The sequence below is a fragment of the Camelus dromedarius genome, chromosome 2, assembly GCF_036321535.1.
Source record: "Camelus dromedarius isolate mCamDro1 chromosome 2, mCamDro1.pat, whole genome shotgun sequence".
NCBI classification, from domain to species: domain Eukaryota; kingdom Metazoa; phylum Chordata; class Mammalia; order Artiodactyla; family Camelidae; genus Camelus; species Camelus dromedarius.
The window spans coordinates 81,313,590-81,332,593 of NC_087437.1; the positions used below are offsets into that span (position 1 = coordinate 81,313,590).

General features: G+C 39.4%; 1 protein-coding gene across 28 annotated transcripts in view; it reads left to right on the forward strand.

The window, feature by feature from the left end:
- The window catches only part of ABI3BP (ABI family member 3 binding protein), a 241,219-nt gene that overhangs the window by 218,409 nt on the left and 3,806 nt on the right, over positions 1-19,004 (forward strand). For all 28 annotated transcript variants that reach the window (XM_064495971.1, XM_064495880.1, XM_064495924.1 and 25 more), the window contains 4 exons: positions 1,018-1,126; positions 17,198-17,277; positions 18,017-18,046; positions 18,679-18,840. In XM_064495971.1, the coding sequence (XP_064352041.1) occupies positions 1,018-1,126; positions 17,198-17,277; positions 18,017-18,046; positions 18,679-18,840 (381 nt within the window). The remainder of the gene's footprint in view (positions 1-1,017; positions 1,127-17,197; positions 17,278-18,016; positions 18,047-18,678; positions 18,841-19,004) is intronic.

Sequence of the window (19,004 nt, forward strand, 5' to 3'; positions counted from 1 at the left end):
CAATAAAACCCTCCGAGGGGAAAGAAGATACCAATTATTCAGTATTAGTTCTTTGTAGATTTTTTTACGTCTTTACTGTTAATGAAATTATTTCTAAAATCCTCTGTTTTAAAATAAGAAATACAGGCACATACTTTTGTGTTGGTGGTGGTAGATTTTTATATTGTTGGTGGATTTGTGAAAAAGCCATTATCACTTTAGAGCCTTAAAAATGAAAGATATATTTACGAAGCCCAAGAATATACATTCTAAAGCTAGGATTCTGAAAGAAATTCTATCTTTTAAATTATGAAGATAACTGCAAGTTCATAGAAACATGTCCTTAAGTTAAATTTATGCAGATCTCTAAGTAGACTTTAAGGGCATAATTTTATTTTTAATAAAAGGGTAATTATCAAGGGGGCAATGTAAACAGCTGTGCAAAACTTATGCAACTTACATAAGCAGTAGGTGCCAACATCCCATAATTCTATAGTTCAAAATAACAAGTTATAGGAGAGTATAGTTCATTATTTAGTTAATTGTTATTTGCTGCTATGGTTTTAAACTCAAAGTTTTTGCAGCAGTACTGTGTATTCAGTAACGCTGTCCCCAGCTATATCATAAATCCCTGTTGAGCAGGAAATGAGCTTCTACTGAACCACCATTCCTCATATAGTGCTTTCCCCACACTGGGCTTTCCAATGATGGCAGACTATCTGACTTACTTACCAAAATCGTGGGGTACCAGTATCCAGTGCTACCATAGGTGCGTCATCAGTCTTCACAGTTACCAGACCTTTCCTGCTCTGGTAAAGAGAAAACAGAAATGGTCAATGAGCAACTCCCACAATGCTCTGGGATCTTCATCATCTGCTGACAGTCCCCATTTGGAAGTTACTAATCTGTACCATCAGTCTACCTCTAGGACCGCAGTCTCAGTTGCTCACTTTTATGAGAGTGACTTTGTTATGCTGTTAGCTTCAAGAACAGTTAAATCTTCAGAACGTAAAGACTGTTGGCTTTTTTGCTTTTCAGAATATGAAGTTATATCCAGAGAAAATGGGTCATTCAGTGGAAAGAACAAGTCCATTCAAACTACAAATCAAACCTTCTCCACAGTAGAAAATCTAAAGCCAGACACAAGGTAAGCCACCAGCGCTATTCCAGGTGAATTCTGAGAGTGCAGAAATCGTAGCAAAGGAATGAAATGACATCATCCTTCTTGATCTTAAGCTCTGGTTTGCATTTCGTTCTTTGGCTTTCTGTACACAGTGCTAGATAGCCCTAGAGTTTGCAAATATGCAAGTTATTGGTGAGGATACAAGAGCTGACAAGATGGTCGTGTAAGTTTACAAATATGCAAGTTATTGGTGAGGATACAAGAGCTGACAAGATGGTCGTGTAAGTTTACAGTGTAGCTGGGAACATTGAAAAGTAGAAGGCCATTAACATCTAACGTTGATATTAAATACCAAAATTTAGAGGACGAAAGGTCTGTAGACCAGAGACAACTGGAGTGTGCCTGGTGTTCACTAGAGGGGAAGCACAGAGGAATCTGGCTGGCACGCGGAAAAGGAAGGGCAAAGAGACAAAACCCTGCGAAACATTTCGGCAAATGTAGGTGAAAGTTTGTGATAGTTAATGCTTAAAACAGATACAGGCTAGTCCCAGACATAGCACTTCTTTTCTTTTGGGTCTTTTTATCATAGACAAATAAGCACAGATTTTTGAAAATGGAATTATGTAAAATTAACATTGTTCAATAACAAACAACTTTTCTCAGCATCCTGTATTGCACATTGATATCAGGTTGTTTATATTGCTGTAGAGTTTGTGATTCCTTTTTAACTCTCAAATACCCAATATTTTATCAGTTTATTATTGCAAAAAAGTTAAAAGCCTTAGATAGTTCTAGAAATATGGTAGGAAGTGTTTGGGTTTTTTGTTTGGTTTCATACGGCTAAATCATCAAATGCGTTGCTCAAAGGGATTCTCCAGTGGATACAGACAAGCATTTTCTTAATAAACCAACATGCTAAATTCATTTCTGGACTAGATTTCACTCTCTGTGAGAAATCACTTTCTTTCCTCAAACTCTAAAACACTGTTTGATAAATTGTCTATGATTTCAGTATAAACCAGCAACAAAAACAACAGAAAAAAAAACCCAGAAAAACCAAAAAACCTGACATCCTAAGTTATAATATATCAAGCAACATAGATCAGTTTTCAGAGGAACAGAATCAGATTTTCCCGACTGAGTATTTCATAACTTGATAAAGTTCCTTAGTGTTAAAAAGATCAGCAGAGGTGAAGACTGGAGCTTTAGCATCAGATTTTTTTTTCATGTTTTATTTCTCGCATCTTTCATGGTGGTCATTTAACTGAACTGAATTAGGCATTGAGTGTGACACCCAGAAGAGCCTATTTTGGCTCTGACAGCAGTGAGACTCTTCCAGTCTTTTCAGGGGAAAAGAAAGCATCTGATTTACTATGGAGGGGTTGCTGTATGCAAACTGTAGTCCTGTATTGCAAAAATAACCCTTGTCTACAAGTGTGTTTATTTTTCTCTAAAGTTCTCTATTTGAGTTGTAATATGGAAATTTTTGCAACTGCTTATTTTCTTAAAGATATTAAGTTAGCCAAAATAAGTATTTTTACTGAAAAATTTAATTAAAAGCCCATTTGATGATCTTGGTTCTGTTTCCTTAGCCAGATTAACAGGGAGAGAGCCAATTTTTACCATAACGTATTTTAAGGAAAGAGTAAGAGAGAAGAGGTCATTTAATTTGGACTTTCATAAGCGGATAAATAGAGTGCATCAGACTCAAAGACAACCTTGTCAATCCACAAATTTACAGAACTTGTTTTTTTCTCTTCAGTGTCCTGCTTTTTACTCCGCTTGAGAAAAAGTGAGCTGTGTAGTACACAGAAAGTACACTGAAGGGCATCCAGTTTCTCAGTGCTCACTGTGTCCCTTTTCTGAATCAGGCTACTCTCCGATTTCATAGTGCGCCTCCCAGCTCATGATCAGAAGTAGAACACAGTTATTCCAGTGACATTTTAAACCTGATTTTGTTTGTAGAAGGCTCGCATATGCATTCAGCTGGCATTTACTGAGTGCCAGCGATGTGCTCAGCCATGTGCTTGGTGTTGTGCCAACAAACAGGAGTAAATGTGGTGCCTGCCCTTGAGGAGGTCCAGGCTGGTGGGGCAGGTCACCAATGAGCGATTATTCTATACGAAGTGCTGAGAGCACTGGTAGAAGTCCACACCCAGGTGTGGTGGGAGCCCGGAGTAGGCAGCGCATCACCAAGTCTGGGGGAGTCAGGGAAAACTTCCTGGAGAAGGTGACACCTGGGCTGAGGCTTGAAGGATGTGGGGGAAGGGGGCACCCAGTGACATGGTAGGGGAAGGAGGGTCAGAGAGAACAGCACATGTCAGTGCAGTGGCCCGAAATGGCATGGGTGTATGCGGCGTTCACCAGGGGGAGGGGTGAAAAGTGGACGGAAGCTGTGGAAGCCAAGTTATGGAAGGCCTTCTGTGCCAGATCAGGACGCTTGGCCACAGGACGGGGAGACCCTGAAGGATAGGAACTGGGGAGTGACTTACTCTGACTTTCATTTTAGTTTTCATTCTTTGATTTAGTCAAAATAATCACTCAGTACTATAGCTCTTTATAATGAGTAGCAGTTGGTAGAACAAATCTAACTAAAAAGAACTTTTTGTTAATTTCTAGCAAGAGTACCATGTTGGCATCTGACCTAATTGGTCAAATAGGTGCATAAGAGAATAGCGCCTTTGTGCTGAGCTGGATTTCATCCTGGAATCGCAGGACCAATCAGGTCATGGGGTTCACGTCTAGCTTCTGGTTGTAATTGTTCTGGACTCGCACTCCTTGTTTCTGGAGTCTGCCTCAGACTCAAAGACAACCATGCCCCCTTTATCCCGCCCTCAGAGGATGTGTCTTGCTGTCTGTCCTGTCCTTCGTCAGTGCACCTTCTACGGAGGACCCCTGCCGCCTGTCCTTATCTCAGGACAAGCAGAGCCCAAAGGTGGCCCTTTCTGGATTTGTCTTTGGAAAAATCAATATTAAATTTGGTTTAGGAATCACTGAATTCAGACACCCATGCCAACTTTTATTACTTAGTGTAAACTTAGGGCCATTAAGTGTGTCTGTATGTGGCTTATTTAAAGTTATTTTTAGTTTGGTGTGATTGAATGAAATCCATTCATATATGAAGATTGTTCATGTTCTAATATATGATTTGGAGGTGGGGGGAGTTAATTAGGCTTATTTATTTATTTGATGGAGGTCCTGGGGATTGAACCTAGGACCTCGTGCATGCTAAGCGTGCACTCTACGATTGAATTATACCCTCCCTTTCAAATACAATTTGACCAGGATTATATTGACAGTCCCTAATGGGTCATGATTTAAAAGTTGTGTATCAGTAGTTTGAAGTAAAGAACATTTTTGCACATATAATACACATGGATGGCAAATATAATACATGTGGATGTAAATGTGCTCTAATGAAAACTGTTTCAGCTATCATATGGGAAACTTTGTGGAGATCACGTAGTCCAGGAGATCCTAGTCCCCAGTGAGCCTGTGAACACTGTGCTCTCAGAACAGACGTATGCTGGAGATTAATTTGTCTTTATCGGGCAAAAATATTTTGACCTGAAATATTAAAGTTATATGTTGGAACCCCTATTAGTCAAATAACCAAATAAGTTAAGGAAGAATAAAGTGAAGTTGAACCATTTCATTTATTTTGAGATTTCTGAAGCCTAAAAGTAGCTGAGGAAACAAAAATGACTTTCGTGAAGCATCATAACACAGAAAAAAGAACCTTCCAGTGTAGGACTTACACCCACCTTCTGCAAGTTAGAGGAGGAGAGAAGTCCTCGTGGAACACTTGGGATGCGAACGTGACAATGAAGGATGCGATGGAATGGGGTGGGCTGGCAAGAAGAGAGAGCAGCAGCAGGATTGGCTTTCAGACGAAATCCGCGTGCACAGCTTAGGTGAAATGCAGGGAGTCCTCAAAGCACCTGCTCACAGAAGCCACAGCAAGGGGAATAAAGTCACGAGTTCCCACATTTGGGTTTGTTGGCTTTTTCGATGCAGGCTTTTTTTATACGTTCTCACATTGTCAAGGCCAGGTTTCTTTCCATTGTATCTTCTCTGCCCCAACCGTGATCCAAGATTAATGCTAATATAAAGCTACTCTGTAAAATAAAGAGGAAGTACGTGCTGGATGCAGCTAGCAGGTGTTTTTTATTAGCATTAAGGAATGAGGAATGACTTTAGTCACATTTCAGTGTTTGTGGAAAATTTTGAGTCAAAATATATGGGAAACTCCCCAAATAGACAAACCTGAATTATAGCTGTTAACATTCCCCCATTAAGTTCTGGAATTCCCTATTTAAAAAGCTGGAAGATAATAACTTCTGAAAGATATCTGTAGCATTGTTCTAATTCCAGGAGACACATAGAAATAATTGATTGTAGTAGCATTTCCCATCATCTGTCCTGACCGAAAAAAAAAAAAAAATGCACTCCCAAACCAGGTGATAATTACGGGCTAATCACTACACACTGACACGGGTGGAGCAGAGCTTGGTATGAGAACATTTAACCCAGGAGAATCAAGGCAGAGAAAATAGACCTACAGAGGGGTTTTGGTTAAAAATTCTAAATGTTCACACTATTCTAAAACCAAAAAGATAGTCCATGATGCTGCCCTTTCCTTCTTACAGTGTTTGTTACCCTTTTCCCTGCCTGATTTTTTGCTGTTTTTTGCTTTTGTTTCTCTGCCTTAAAGTTTATTAATTTTTTAATATATTTTTATTGAAGTATAGTCAGTTTTAATGACTTAGGCGGGTTTTGATTTATTGTGCAGAAGCTCAAAAAATAAGCCACAGGTAAGGGACCATCCAGCAGCCATCCAGCTGCTGGGAGATTTCGGCCGCTCGCCCAGCGAGAGATGTTTCTGTTTGTAGAAAGGGGAGCCTCTCAGCTGCTCTGAGGACTCTGGGTGCAGCCCTGAAGGCGGCGTGGTGGCGACCAGCCCAGAAGATACGTGTGCACAGGGAGAGGGGCTGTTTGTGGGGAACCAGAGCTGTTTTACTCAAGTCAAGCAGCAGAGCTCTGTTAAGAGAGGCAAACAGCTGTGGCACAACTCCATCGCTTTCTGTAGAGGATCCATCTCTCAACCCCACCCCTAAAACACAAAGAAAATGTAGAGACGTTAGTGTCCAGCTGAATCAGCACCCATCTAGCTCACTACCCAATATTTATTTTCCACTTATTTTATTCCCCATGAAACCTCATTGTGTGGCTCTTGTTTAAAAGAAAAATATTAAGAAGAGCCTCTCCTGTCTAGAGCCAACTACTTTGTTTGCAAAGACCACTATGATTATATTAAGTTCTGTGAACAGCAGGACTGATAAAGTATATGGCTTTAAAAAAATTAGTCTTAAGGATGAGTGTAGCTCAGTGGTAGAGCATATGCTTAGCATGCGTGAAGTCCTGGGTTCAGTCCCCAGTACCTCCATTAAAAAAATAAAAAACAGGAAAAAAATAAAGATAAAAACTAAGTGTTACACCATTCCTTAAAGGGAAGTGTGGACACATTGATCTTGAAGTCTCTCCCAGCTCTAAAGTGATAAAATCTTATGCTCTCAGCAGCCATGCACAGACTCAGTGGGAAAACTGGAACTGAAAATAAAACCAAAACCGAGGTCAGTTGTACGGCAAGTAGAATTGTCCTGAATAACCATTTTTGCTTTGAATCCTTCTGTGGTCTGTAATCTGTTTTCGGACAAATTATTTTTAGCACACATTTTGGTAATCCATCCATGGGCCGGGTCCTTCCTGATGAACTGGTTGGACACTGTGGCTTGACACACAATCACTGTCCACTTAAAAAGCCCTTTAACCTCACTCTTCTCTTCATGTGAGCCCATGTCTCCCCTCGCTTGGCTGAAAACACTGAAGAATCCACTTTGTATGCCAGATGCACATGTGGCCCAGCAATTTCCTATGGAAAATGTACTCTGTCGGGTAATTAAGATAAATCAAGTTTACTTAACGTGCTCAAGTACTTCACCGTCCTCTGTGGCGTGAGGATTCTGGAGAACAGTCCTTCCTCTACGGCCAAGACCTCCCGAAGTCTCCGGTAGTTGACAGCAAAGACAGTTTGGGACTGTTGTTTATGTTGTTTGACTTCATGCAGTCTTGGCACTGAGAATAAACTGGAAGAGAGGCAGCAGCTTCTTGTAAACTGTAAATCTGATTGAACAAAGCAGGCGTGTGGAATGGCCATTATGCCCTTACTCATAGTGTCTTTTGAAATTCTGGCCTCTGCCATCTGAATTAACTTTCTAACATCTCTTCTCATGGACTTCGTAGAAAAGGATAAAATTAAGCTACTGGAGCATCAGGCATTTTATTTCGTTTTATTGTCAATATGAGTAGCAGCAGGACAATTGCTTCCTCATTAAAGTGGAAAGAAATTGATTTGATCGCTCAGGATTGCAACTTTTCATCAGGCAAAAGAACAGCTAAGAGCACAGGATCTGGCTGGTCTATAAAGAGAGCAGTTCTTTTCACGACACCAGATTGTTTTCATTACTTTTCACTTTAAATTCCTTAGTATCTAGGGAGGAGGTGCGAGATACTCATAGCAACACTGTGGAATTAGAGTACAGCCCAGATCTGGAATTTGTGTGTCCCCCACAGAAATGGGAGACACAAGAAACGTCCCTAAGGATCTACAGGGCAGCTCGTTAATGACCCCAGATGCCTGCTGATGCCCTGCTCTCCTCCCTTCTGTTCGACTTAGGCTTATTTTGTCCTCTAAGTGTCCCTGCAGCTCTGCCCTTTGCTTCTTACCTATGTTCCCAGGCAGCACAATGTCCGCACATGGCAGGTGTCCAGAAATGCTCTCCACAATCCTGCAGTGCCCTCGGAGAACTGACTGACAGATTTCCCCCTCCCCATTCCACTGCCCCATACCTTTTTTTTTTTTTTTTTCTCATTCCACTTTTCCCTTTCTCTCTGTCTGACTGAAACCCGACCTGAATGGGGCCCAAATATTTCAAGATTACACTAGGGGTTCAATCAAGCTAACCAAACAATTCAAACCAACAAAGAGCTACAGGGTGGCCTTTCTATATAAAAAGTGGTTTGCTTGAGGTTTATGAGCTTTTGTTAAGTTTATCAAATAATGAAAACTACAATTCAAGCTCTATATTATGGGCAAAAATAGAGGAAAAGGGTTATAGAGGAACAAGGAAGGGAAATGACAGAAAGAAGTGTCTGCCCTAACCAGACCTGGAGGTTAGTCTCAGGCTGGACCCTGCGGGTGGGAGCTCCCTGCCTCTGACAGTTTCGCCCGTGAACCACAGATGCCCTTTTTACATCCTTTACAAACACAAAAGTATGTGGACATGGAAGAGTTCTCCCTTGAGAGTTCTATGGCAGTGTTTGTCAAGTTCCCGAAGAACAGAAGCACCTTTAAAAAAAAAATTCTTTCGAGCTACAAATAGAATACCAGAGAACATTTATAATGACTTACTTGGTGACTGGTACCATGCTTTTCCGTGCATCATCTCATTTAATCCTCTCCAAAAAACTCAAATCCTTTTATGCCCTTATGAGGCAATAATTACTATAAGTAATAGTCTCCTGACAAATACAATTATTATCCTCATTTTTATACATGACGAAATTGAGGTTCAGAGAGGTTAAGTAACTTACCTTAAAGTTACACATTAGTACGGCTGTGAACCCAAGTCTTTCTGGCTCCAGAACCCGGGGCCTTACCCACAGCACCACGCTGCCTGATAGGGCAGCTGGGAAGACTGTTTTTGTTTGCATCCGTACCTGCCCGGGAAGAACCAGGCATGGCTTCTGCCTGGAGTGGTATTCATTTGGCTTGTCCTCTGCGAGGCCCAAAGCTTGACTGCAGCCGTCACCTGGACTGTACTCCACTTACTCATTTGATGAAGGAGGTCTTAGAAGCGGCTTTTTTAATTTAATTTTCATTTTGATCAGAAGAACATGTGTATGGTTTTAAGACTCAAATACTACTAAGCAGTTCATTCCTATTCCTAAATGCTGTTTGCTGGAATCAACTGTTTTCAATAATTTTGCTCTTTTTTTCAGCTTTATTAAGGTATAATTGACAAAATGGTAAGATATTTAAAGTGCACAATATGATGATTTGATATACATACATTTTATAAAAGGATTCCTCCTGAATTAATTTAATATCTCCATTACCTCATATTTACTACTTTTTAATTGGTGAAGACATTTAAATTCTAATCTCTTGGCAGTTCAGTTATACAATAGTGTTATCAGCTATAGTCACCACGTTGTACTTTAAATCCTCAGACCCGATTAATCTTACAACTGAGAGTTTGTACCCTTTTACAATGTTTTTTTTTCCCCTGTGATCACTTTTCTGCCCTCTGTGATGCTATGCAATATTTGTTTTTCTCTGCTTGGCTTACTTCACTTATTGTAAAGCCCTTTCCATGTTTCCATGTTATCACAAATGACAGGATTTCCTTAATTTTAAAGGCTGAATAATATTCACGTGTGTATGTCCACATACATACATATAGCTGACTCTTGAACAACGTGGTTTTGAACTGAGGGTCCATTTATACGTGGATTTTTTTTCCCAATAAGTATAGTACCAGTATTTTCATTTTCCAGATCTGTAAATGTGGGGGAAGGTTTGTATTTGATTAGAGATATCAATATGTGAAATCAAAAGAATTGGGGTTTGAGTCCTGATTCTATCCAAACTGTTTCAGCTTCCTGCCCTTGGATGAGCCATTTCTCAGTTCCCTCATTTTGCAGCAGAGATAGCAGTACTCAGATTTTCGACTGCCCCGGGGGGTGTTGGCACCTATAACCCCCCTCATTGTTCAAGGGTCAAGTGTGTGTGTGTGTGTGTGTGTGTTTGTTACAATTTCTTTATCCAGTCATCTGCCAATGAACACTTAAGTTGTTTCCATACCTTGGTTAGAGTGAATAATGCTGCTATGAACATGGGAGTACAGGTATCTCTTCAAGATAATGATTTCATTTCCTTGGATATACACCCAGAGGCGGGATTACTGGATCACATGGTAATTCTAGTTTTAATTTCTTAAAGAGCCTCTATACTGTTTTCCAGAGTGACTGTACCATTTACATTCCCACCAACAGTGCACAAGTGTTCCCTTTAATCCACATCTTCACCAGCATTTGCTGCCTCTTGTCTTTTAGATAACAGATCACCCTAACGGGTGTGAGGTAATATCTCATTGGGGTTTTGATTTGCATCTCTCTGATGATTAGTGACGCTGAGCATTTTTTCATGTGCCTATTGACTATTTGTATGTCTTCTTTGGAAAAAAATGTCTTTTCAGGTCCTTTGCCCATTTTTTAATTGGGTCATTTGCTTTTTTGTTATTGAATTTTATGGGTTCCTTATATATCTGGGTTATTAACCACCTATCAGATGTATGTTTTGCAAATATTTTCTCCCACTCCATAGGTTGCCTTTGCATTTTATTGATGGTTCCCTTTGCAGGGCAGATTTTTAGTTTGATGTAGTCCTGCTTGGTTTTTTGTTTTGTTTTGTTTTTGCTTTTGTTGCCTTTGCTTTTGGAGTCAGATTCAAAAATCATTGCTAAGATTGATGTCAAGTTGCTTACCTCCTGTTTTCTTTGAAGAGTTTTGTGATTTCAAGTTTTATGTTTAGATCTTTAAACCCTTCTAAGTTGACTTTTGTGTGTGGTATAAGATAAGGGTCCAGTTTCATTCTCTTACATGTGGCTATCCAGTTTTCCAACACTATTTATTCAAGGGACCACTTATTCAGCTCTTAGTTTTGTTGATCTTTTCTTTTGCTTTTCTGGTCCCTATTTCTTTTACTTCTGCTCTGATCTTTGTTATTTCCTTCCTTCTACTAAGTTTGGGCTTAGTTTGTTCTCTTTTTCAAGTTCCTTGAGGTGTGAAGTTAGGTTGTATATTTTTTATATCTTTTTTCTTAATGTAAGCACTTATTACTATAAATGTCCCTCTTAGAATTGCTTTTGAGTCAGCCCATAAATTTTGCTATGTTGTCTTTCCATTTTCCTTTGGCTCAAGATATATTTTGATTACTCTTTTGATTTTTTTCTTTGACTCATTTGTTATTCAATAGTATGAACTTTCCCATTTCTCCTTGTAATTGATTTCTATTCTCTTATCATACTGCCTAGAAAAGATACTTTATATGATTTCAATTTTCTTAAATTTATTAAGACTTGTTTTTTTTTAATTTATTTATTGGTTGGGGGAGGAGGTAATTAGGTTTGTTTGTTTGTTTGTTTATTTATTTATTTAATAGAGGTACTGGGGATTGAACCCAGGACCTCACACATGAAGACTTGTTTTATAGCCTAACGTGTGACCTATCCTGAAGAGTGTTCCATGTGCACTTGAGAAAAAAGTGTATTCTGTTGCTTTTGGGTGGAATGCTCTGTATATGTCCGTTAGGTTCATCTGGCCCAACATGTATGTTAAGTCCAATGTTTCCTTATTAATTTTCTGTGTGGATGATCCACACACTGTTGAAAGTGTGGTGTCGAAGTCTTCTGCTATTATTATAGTTTAGTGCTATCTGTTCCCCCCACAGATCTGTTAATATTTGCTTTGTTTTTTTAATTGATCTTTGTTTTTTGGGGTTTTTTTTGCCTTTTTTTGGTCCAACTTGGTTTTTTGTTTTGTTTTGTTTGGGGGGGGTAATTAGGTTTATTTATTTATTTGTTTGTTTATTTATTTTAATGGAGGTACTGGGGATTGAACTCAGGACCTCATGCATGCTAAATACACACTCTACCACTAAGCTATAACTTCCGCCCAATATTTGCTTTGTATATTAAGGTCCTTCTATGTTGGATACATAAATATTTGCAAACGTTATATCCTCTTGATGAACTGACTCCTTTATCATTATATAGTGACCTTCTTTTTCTCTTATTAATCTTTGCCTTAAAGTCTACTTTATCTTATATATAGGTACCCCTGCTGTCTGTTGGTTTCCATTTGCATGGAGTATCTTTTCTATCTTTTCCCTTTCAGTCTGTGTGTGTCCTTAAAGCTGAAGTGAGTCTCTTGTAGGCAGTATTAGATGGATCTTATTTTTCTATCCATTCAGTCACTGTATGTCTTTTGATTGGAGAATTTAGTTCCATTTACATTTAAAGTAATTACTGATAGGTATGGACTTACTGTTGCTATTTTGTTCATTATTTTCTGGTGGTTGTAATTCCTTTGTTACTTTCTTCCTCTCTTGCTCTCTTCCTTTGTGATTTGATGACTTTCTGTAAAGTTATGCTGTGATTCTGTTCTCGTTATTGTGTGTGTATCTACTATTGGTTATTACCATGAGGCACACATAAAATGTAACAGTCTATTTTAAGCTGATGACAGCTTAACTTCAAACACATACAAAGGCTCTACTTTTTTATCTTCGCTCCACATTTTATTTTTGATGTCACAATTTACCTTTTTTATACAGTGTATCCATTAATAAATTATATTATAATATTTTTCTTTTAATTCTTGTATTAGAGTTATAAGTGATTTACCCACCATGATTTCAACATTAAAGTATTCTGAATGTAACCATATATTTACTTTTGAATTTTATACTTTTGTGTTTTCCTGTTAGTAATTAGCATCCTTTTGCTTCTGTTTGAGGAACTCTAACAGTTCTTGTAAGACCAGTGTAGTAGTGATGAACTCTTTAGCTCTTGTTTGTCTAGAAAACTCTCTCCTTCAATTCTGAAGAGCAACTTTTATGAGTAGTTTGTTTGTTTGTTTTTAATTTCAGCACTTTGAATATATCATGCCACTCCCTTCTGACCTGAAAGTTTCTGCTGAAAAATTTGCTGATACTGTTCTGTGAGTTCACTTGTACATAACTAGTTGCTTTACCCCTGTTGCTCTTAAGATTCTCTCCTTGTCTTTAACTTTTGACAATTTTATAATTAATGTGGGTCTCATAATCAGTGTGGGATATAGCTGGGGCGGGGTGCAGGTGAGGAGGGAAGTGTGCTCCTGTATCCATTAAAAACTGCTTCTTTCTTTGCTAATCCTGTGGAACTTGTAAATGCAAGCCTCACTGGCTCTCAGAGCCAGGCAATGTGGAGACCTAGCCCCTTGGGCAGCAACTGCAAAAGCTAAGGTGTCAGTCATTTATACAGACTTCTTCCAGGGAGATACTAGTGACTTGGTTTTACTGTTGGAGTGGGTTGGAGGGAGAGGGCAGGGAAGGTGTCTGCTAGCTTTCCTGTCTCTGGGGGAGGAGCACAGCCAACCCCTAAATATGCCTGCCGTTAGAGGCTTCACCTTCAGGTATCAGCCCTTCAAAGTATGCAGGTAAATCCCTTGCAGAGAAAGATGGGAAGATGGGTGTTTTTGCCTGCTTTCTCTGTGCGCAGCCCCGGGGGATAGCTAGTTAAGAACCGCTTCTTTACTGTGGTGCTCTGGGACTCATGAATTCAAGCCCTGTTGGCTATCAGAGCCAGGTGATCTGGGGACTCATCCCTTCAGACGGAAGCTGTAAAAACGGGCACAGACATGTTTCCTCTCCACTAAGCCCTGGGGGCATGGCCATGATGGGTGCTCGTGCACTTGGGAAGTACAGCTTCTTTGCTATATCCTTATGCGTCGCATAAACACAAGCCCTACTGGCTTTCAGAGCTTGGTGTTTAGGGGACCCATCCCTCAGGTGGGAGTGTTAAAAGTTGGGGTGTTGTGTGTGGGGTACAGCTGACTGTCCTCAGCTGTACAGTCGATGTGTCTGTGGGAGGAGAGCGCAGGAGGAGATACTGTGTCCCCATCTTAGTCAACCCTCTCTCATTTTCAATTATCTTAGCTATTTCTTCTGTTAATTAAATCTGTAGTTTTAGACTGACCATATCTCCAAATGGTCAAATTCGCAAGTCGTGTATTTGTTATGTGTATTTCTTTGTTTATGGCAACATCTCCTGGAACCCCTCACCATCATTATTTGCCTCTCTCCTGTGTTGAATCCTCTAATTCCTACATCCCATGTCTTCCTTGTTTATTTACTCCCTTGCTTTCTGGCATTTCTTGAGAAATATATCCTGAGAAAAGGTTATGGAAGAAAATATTTTTGAGTCCTTTTGTGTCTGAAAATATCTTTCTTTTACTCTGATACTGTTGCTCAGCCACACATATATTTTAGGATAAAATGGAGACTCTTGAAGGCATTGTTCCATTGTTTTCTAACTTCCAAAGCTAAGATGCCACCTGTCATTCTGACTCTGAATCCTTTGAGTGGGACCTATTGTTTTCTCAGAATATTTTAAAGGTCTTGTCTTTATCGCAGTACTCTGAAATTTTCCAACTTGTGCTTGTCTTTTTTCTTTTCTCATTTTGCTGTACAAACATTAAGCCTTTTCCTGGAAACCCATCTCTTTCGATTCTGGGAAATTACTTAAAAACTTTCTAGGATAATGTTCTACCCTCCTTTTCCCCTCCTCTCTCTTCTAGAACCTACTAGGGTATTTTTTGGTTTTTTGGTTTTTTTCGGGGAGGGGGAGGCTGTTATCAGGTTTATTTATTTAATGGAGGTACTGGGGATTGAACCCAGGACCTCGTGCATACTAAGCGCGTGCTCTACCACTGAGCTGCACCCTCCCCTAGAGCCTACTAGTTAAGTATTGTGTTCCCTGAAATAAGCCGCTAATTTCCTTATTCTTTCTTATTTTTCGTCTCTTTTTGTTGCAGTACTTTTAAAATTTCCTTAATTTTTATCTTCCAAACCTTCTATTTAAAGTTTTATTTATTCTGTACTTTTTATTTTTAAATAACTTTCTTGTCCTCTCTGAAATTTTTGCATAGCTTGAATCCTTTGCTTATTTCCTATGTGCAATCAGTACTTTCTCTGAGACATTATTACGCTCTTATACCTATAGTGTCACAAACAGTGCGACAAAATGTGCTTCTTGGAAAAGATTTTTTCCTTTGAAAATATTTTGTCTAATCAGCCAAAAACATGTGCCTTTTAATTTCCATGCTGTTAATTAAACTTAGTTTAAAGCGATTTCTTCCAAAACTTGTTAAGTGTCATAAAATGGTGGCCAAAAAAACCCCCAAAACATGAAAAAGTAGTTTATCGACGTTTGTGGCCGTACTACAAATGAAGCTGAAGTGTAAATAACTGAAATAAAAAAACGTGGAGATAATTTCAGCCATCACACTTGGCCAAAGCACAGGGCTTTTTGGCAGTGGCCTGGAATGTGGAATGCACTGCCCACTTGAATCAAAGTCCAGATGCCTGTGATTTCTTTTTTCCATTTTCAGATCACCATCGTGGGGTGATTTTTTTTTTTTCTTTTTTATAAGGTTATCAGGCTTCTGAGCTAGAACCTACACCTGTGGGAAATATTCTATGCCAAAGTATCCCGTGTATGTGCAGTTTATTTAAATGAGTCACATGGGTGGTTTTATACTGACTCTTACTGCAAAGGATAAAGGCAGTTTCTATCAGTTGGTTAGTTTACAACATGCTTTGATGTGCAGTCTCTCACTATAAAAACCCTGCACATTTAAATCCCCATATCACAAGGTTTGGAAGTTTGGAAAAGCAAAGACAGTAATAGAATAACTGTTAAGACCCTCATTTTTCTTAACTAAAAAATAGGACACTCCCTACTCTGGGGGTTTGGTGTGTGCTATTATTGTGTGTCATGTAGCGTCTGATACATAGTAAACACACAGGAAGTAGCTGCCATTGTAATGCTGGAATCTGCCTGCCTTAGAGATTCTAGAACTGTCTTTACTACGCTGCTTCAGTATTCAAAACTCTGACTGCTGAGCCCCAGAAAGTTCTCCTGTGACTACTCACTTGGTACCCTTTGTACCAAATTGAGAGCTATCACCCTTCCGTTTTTCACTTATTTATATCTTTTGTGTGTTCTGCACTTACTCAGTTACAAACTTCTCAAAAAGGGGAGTTATCTCCCAGAAGCCTTTTACAGATTTGAGACTCACAGTATTATCAGCTGACTCAAGTTGGTTTTACATTCGAAATTACTTCCCTGCTAAGTCTGCTCCTGAAAGGAACTCTCAGTTTCAGGCAAACAGCAAGTAGCTTTACTGTTTGAATTTAAAAGGATTTGCTCTGCTTGCATATTTGATGGATGAAATTTGTCAACTGTTGCACAGCAATTTAGCGCATAATTAATTCTTAAGAATAGACTCAAACATCCTTATAACTTCAAGGGATCTGGGCTCATTTTGTGTTTTGTTTTTTAACATAAAGGGTTAAGGGCCTGGCCCATATGAATCTCCACATTTTCTGTGTGTATAGAGGGAGAGAAGAGTGTCCTTGTGTCCAGCTCTTCATGAGGTGGCACTACCATGCCTCTGCTGTGGATATATCGTGGCTTCCTGTGATCCGCAGAAGACTTGAGTTCCAGGAGATGACTGGGAACTCCTTGTAACAAAATATCCTCATGTGCACCTGCTTCCATAGCTTCGTCTAGTAGTTCTCCAGTGTCATTGGGCACAGGATTCACCTCAGGAATGTGCTATACTGACCTGGAACTTGTAAACACTGATCAAAAATTGATTCAGTGGCTAGGATGGAGCAAGAGATCTGTGTTTTAAACAAACTTTCCCCACTGCAACTCTTATCTTGTGATCCTGACGTAGGCAGTTCAAACCCCACAACAAGGAACATTGCCTAAGTCTAAGGCTATACCCAGGGTTGGGATAATGAGTAAAAAGGAACTGTTGCAATTCTTTGCTTCCAGGAAGTAGCTGAGACATTTAAGGAAACTGAGGCTCCTTGTTACTGGTATTGGCCTGGGTCCACCACATACCTCTTTCCTGTGTGTCCCATTAGCAATCTGCCCAGTTATTTCTACTAATTTGGAGTTTTTAAAAGACAACTATCTTTTTTTTTTTATTAACCTAACCCTTTTCTTCTAGAAAACAATTAGAGAAGCTGTTTGGAAAGTAAAATTAAAGAAATTTTTCTTTCCTGAAGCCCCTTCTAGAACATACGTCCATTCACCATCATGATGGTTTCAAGGTGGAATCAGGAGAAATGTCAGTATGACAAGGACATGCTGTTTCCTACCCCTGAAGACAATGTTACTTTTTTTTCCCCCTAAACAGCTACGAATTCCAGGTGAAACCCAAAAACCCACTTGGTGAAGGCCCCGCCAGCAACACAGTGTCATTCAGTACCGAATCAGGTAACCACATCAACAGTAATCCCCAGCGAGGACATACAGGGCCACACTGGTTTGCACAGCCTGTTTGAAACCCAGCTAAACACTGGGTAAAGTGCTTCTTGAGTTTCAAAAACCATCCATTTGAAAAAGCAAACTGATGAAGGTACCTTCAAGGAAACACCACTTATTTTTTTCCTCATTTATCTTGATGTCAGAAAAAAAGGTAGGCATATCAGTTTAAAAGAAAAAATCATGGAGTCAGTCTATACTCAAAAATCATGAACTCCTCTCTATGCCTAGAATCAAAGCCTCAGACCTGCTGAGCCATAGTATCTAGAAAGGGAATTCATTTGATAGTTTTTATGATAAACGGCTATGAAATTTTTTAATTTGGCCTATGCTCCAACTCCTTAGTGAGATACGTCTTTACTCCATCTTGGTGATTTTAGCATCAGTGGTTTTTGTATGAAACTAAAAGAGGAAGAATTTTAAATGAAAGTAAAATCTAGAACAGCAAGACAGACTCTTAACTACTCAAATCACAGAAAGATACCGCTGAGTACTTGGCAGAGGAAATTCTCCAATGGAGAACAATTCCCAAAACAAAATACATAATTTTCAAGCTCAGACTTTAGCAAGAGTGTACTATTTTGCAAGATTTCTTAGCAACTTTAAGCGCCCAGCTCCTTCACTATCCCACTGGAACACGGACCGGCTCACCTAATAACATCTGACTTTTGTGTTTGCTGTTTCTCCTCAGCCGACCCAAGAGTGAGCGAGCCAGTTTCTGGTAAGTACCTGTCTCAATGAGAACACAACTACATGCTTGACTGCAATGAGTCAACTAAACAGGCATGGCAGAATTTTAGTCATGATGTTTTAGTCCACTTAGTCTTCTTAGAATATCAATCAGGTGTGAACGTTTACCTAAAACACTCAGTAACACTGAGAGCCTATGTTGTTTCAGGAACAAGCTGAATATTTTGAAACCTGCTTTTCATTTATGTAACAGATCAGCTTAAAATTCTGTTTAATAAGTCAAGATACAGCACCACCATTTCCACTTTTAGTAGGTCACATTAAGGCAACTGCTTAAATTGTATAATATGCTACAAAAAAGAAACCTACATTTGCTCCTAAAAGGATGCTGTCTACATTTAGCAAGTCAGAGGCTATTTAACATTGACATGTGCTGCTCCAATATTTACCTCACTACTGACAGAAACTTAATGGAGGGGTTACGTGTTGATCACATGTTAAAATTCCTAAATCTTTGGCCCCGATATTTAGCTTTAGAGAGAATCAGGTATGGGCAAGCTGACAATGAACTTTGCAAACTGCTTTTTTTTAAAAGCTTTTAAGACAGCTCTTCAGTACCCAAAGTCAGATACTTAACTCAGACCACGTGTTTTCCTTTTACAGCAGGAAGAGATGCCATCTGGACCGAAAGACCCTTTAATTCAGACTCTTACTCAGAATGTAAGGGCAAACAGTATGTCAAAAGGACATGGTATAAAAAGTTTGTGGGGGTGCAGCTGTGCAACTCCCTTAGATACAAGATTTACCTGAGCGACTCCCTCACAGGTAAGCAGGGCCACCAGTGCTGTGAGCCTGGTCCTTCAGGGACTGCTTTGCAGCATTGTGTAGCCTGGTCTTTTCTATGGACAGTTCGACACTGGGTGTGATGTAAACACAGATTTTCTTTTTCAGCAAGATGTTATTGGAATCTTAGGATTTGAGACATGCTA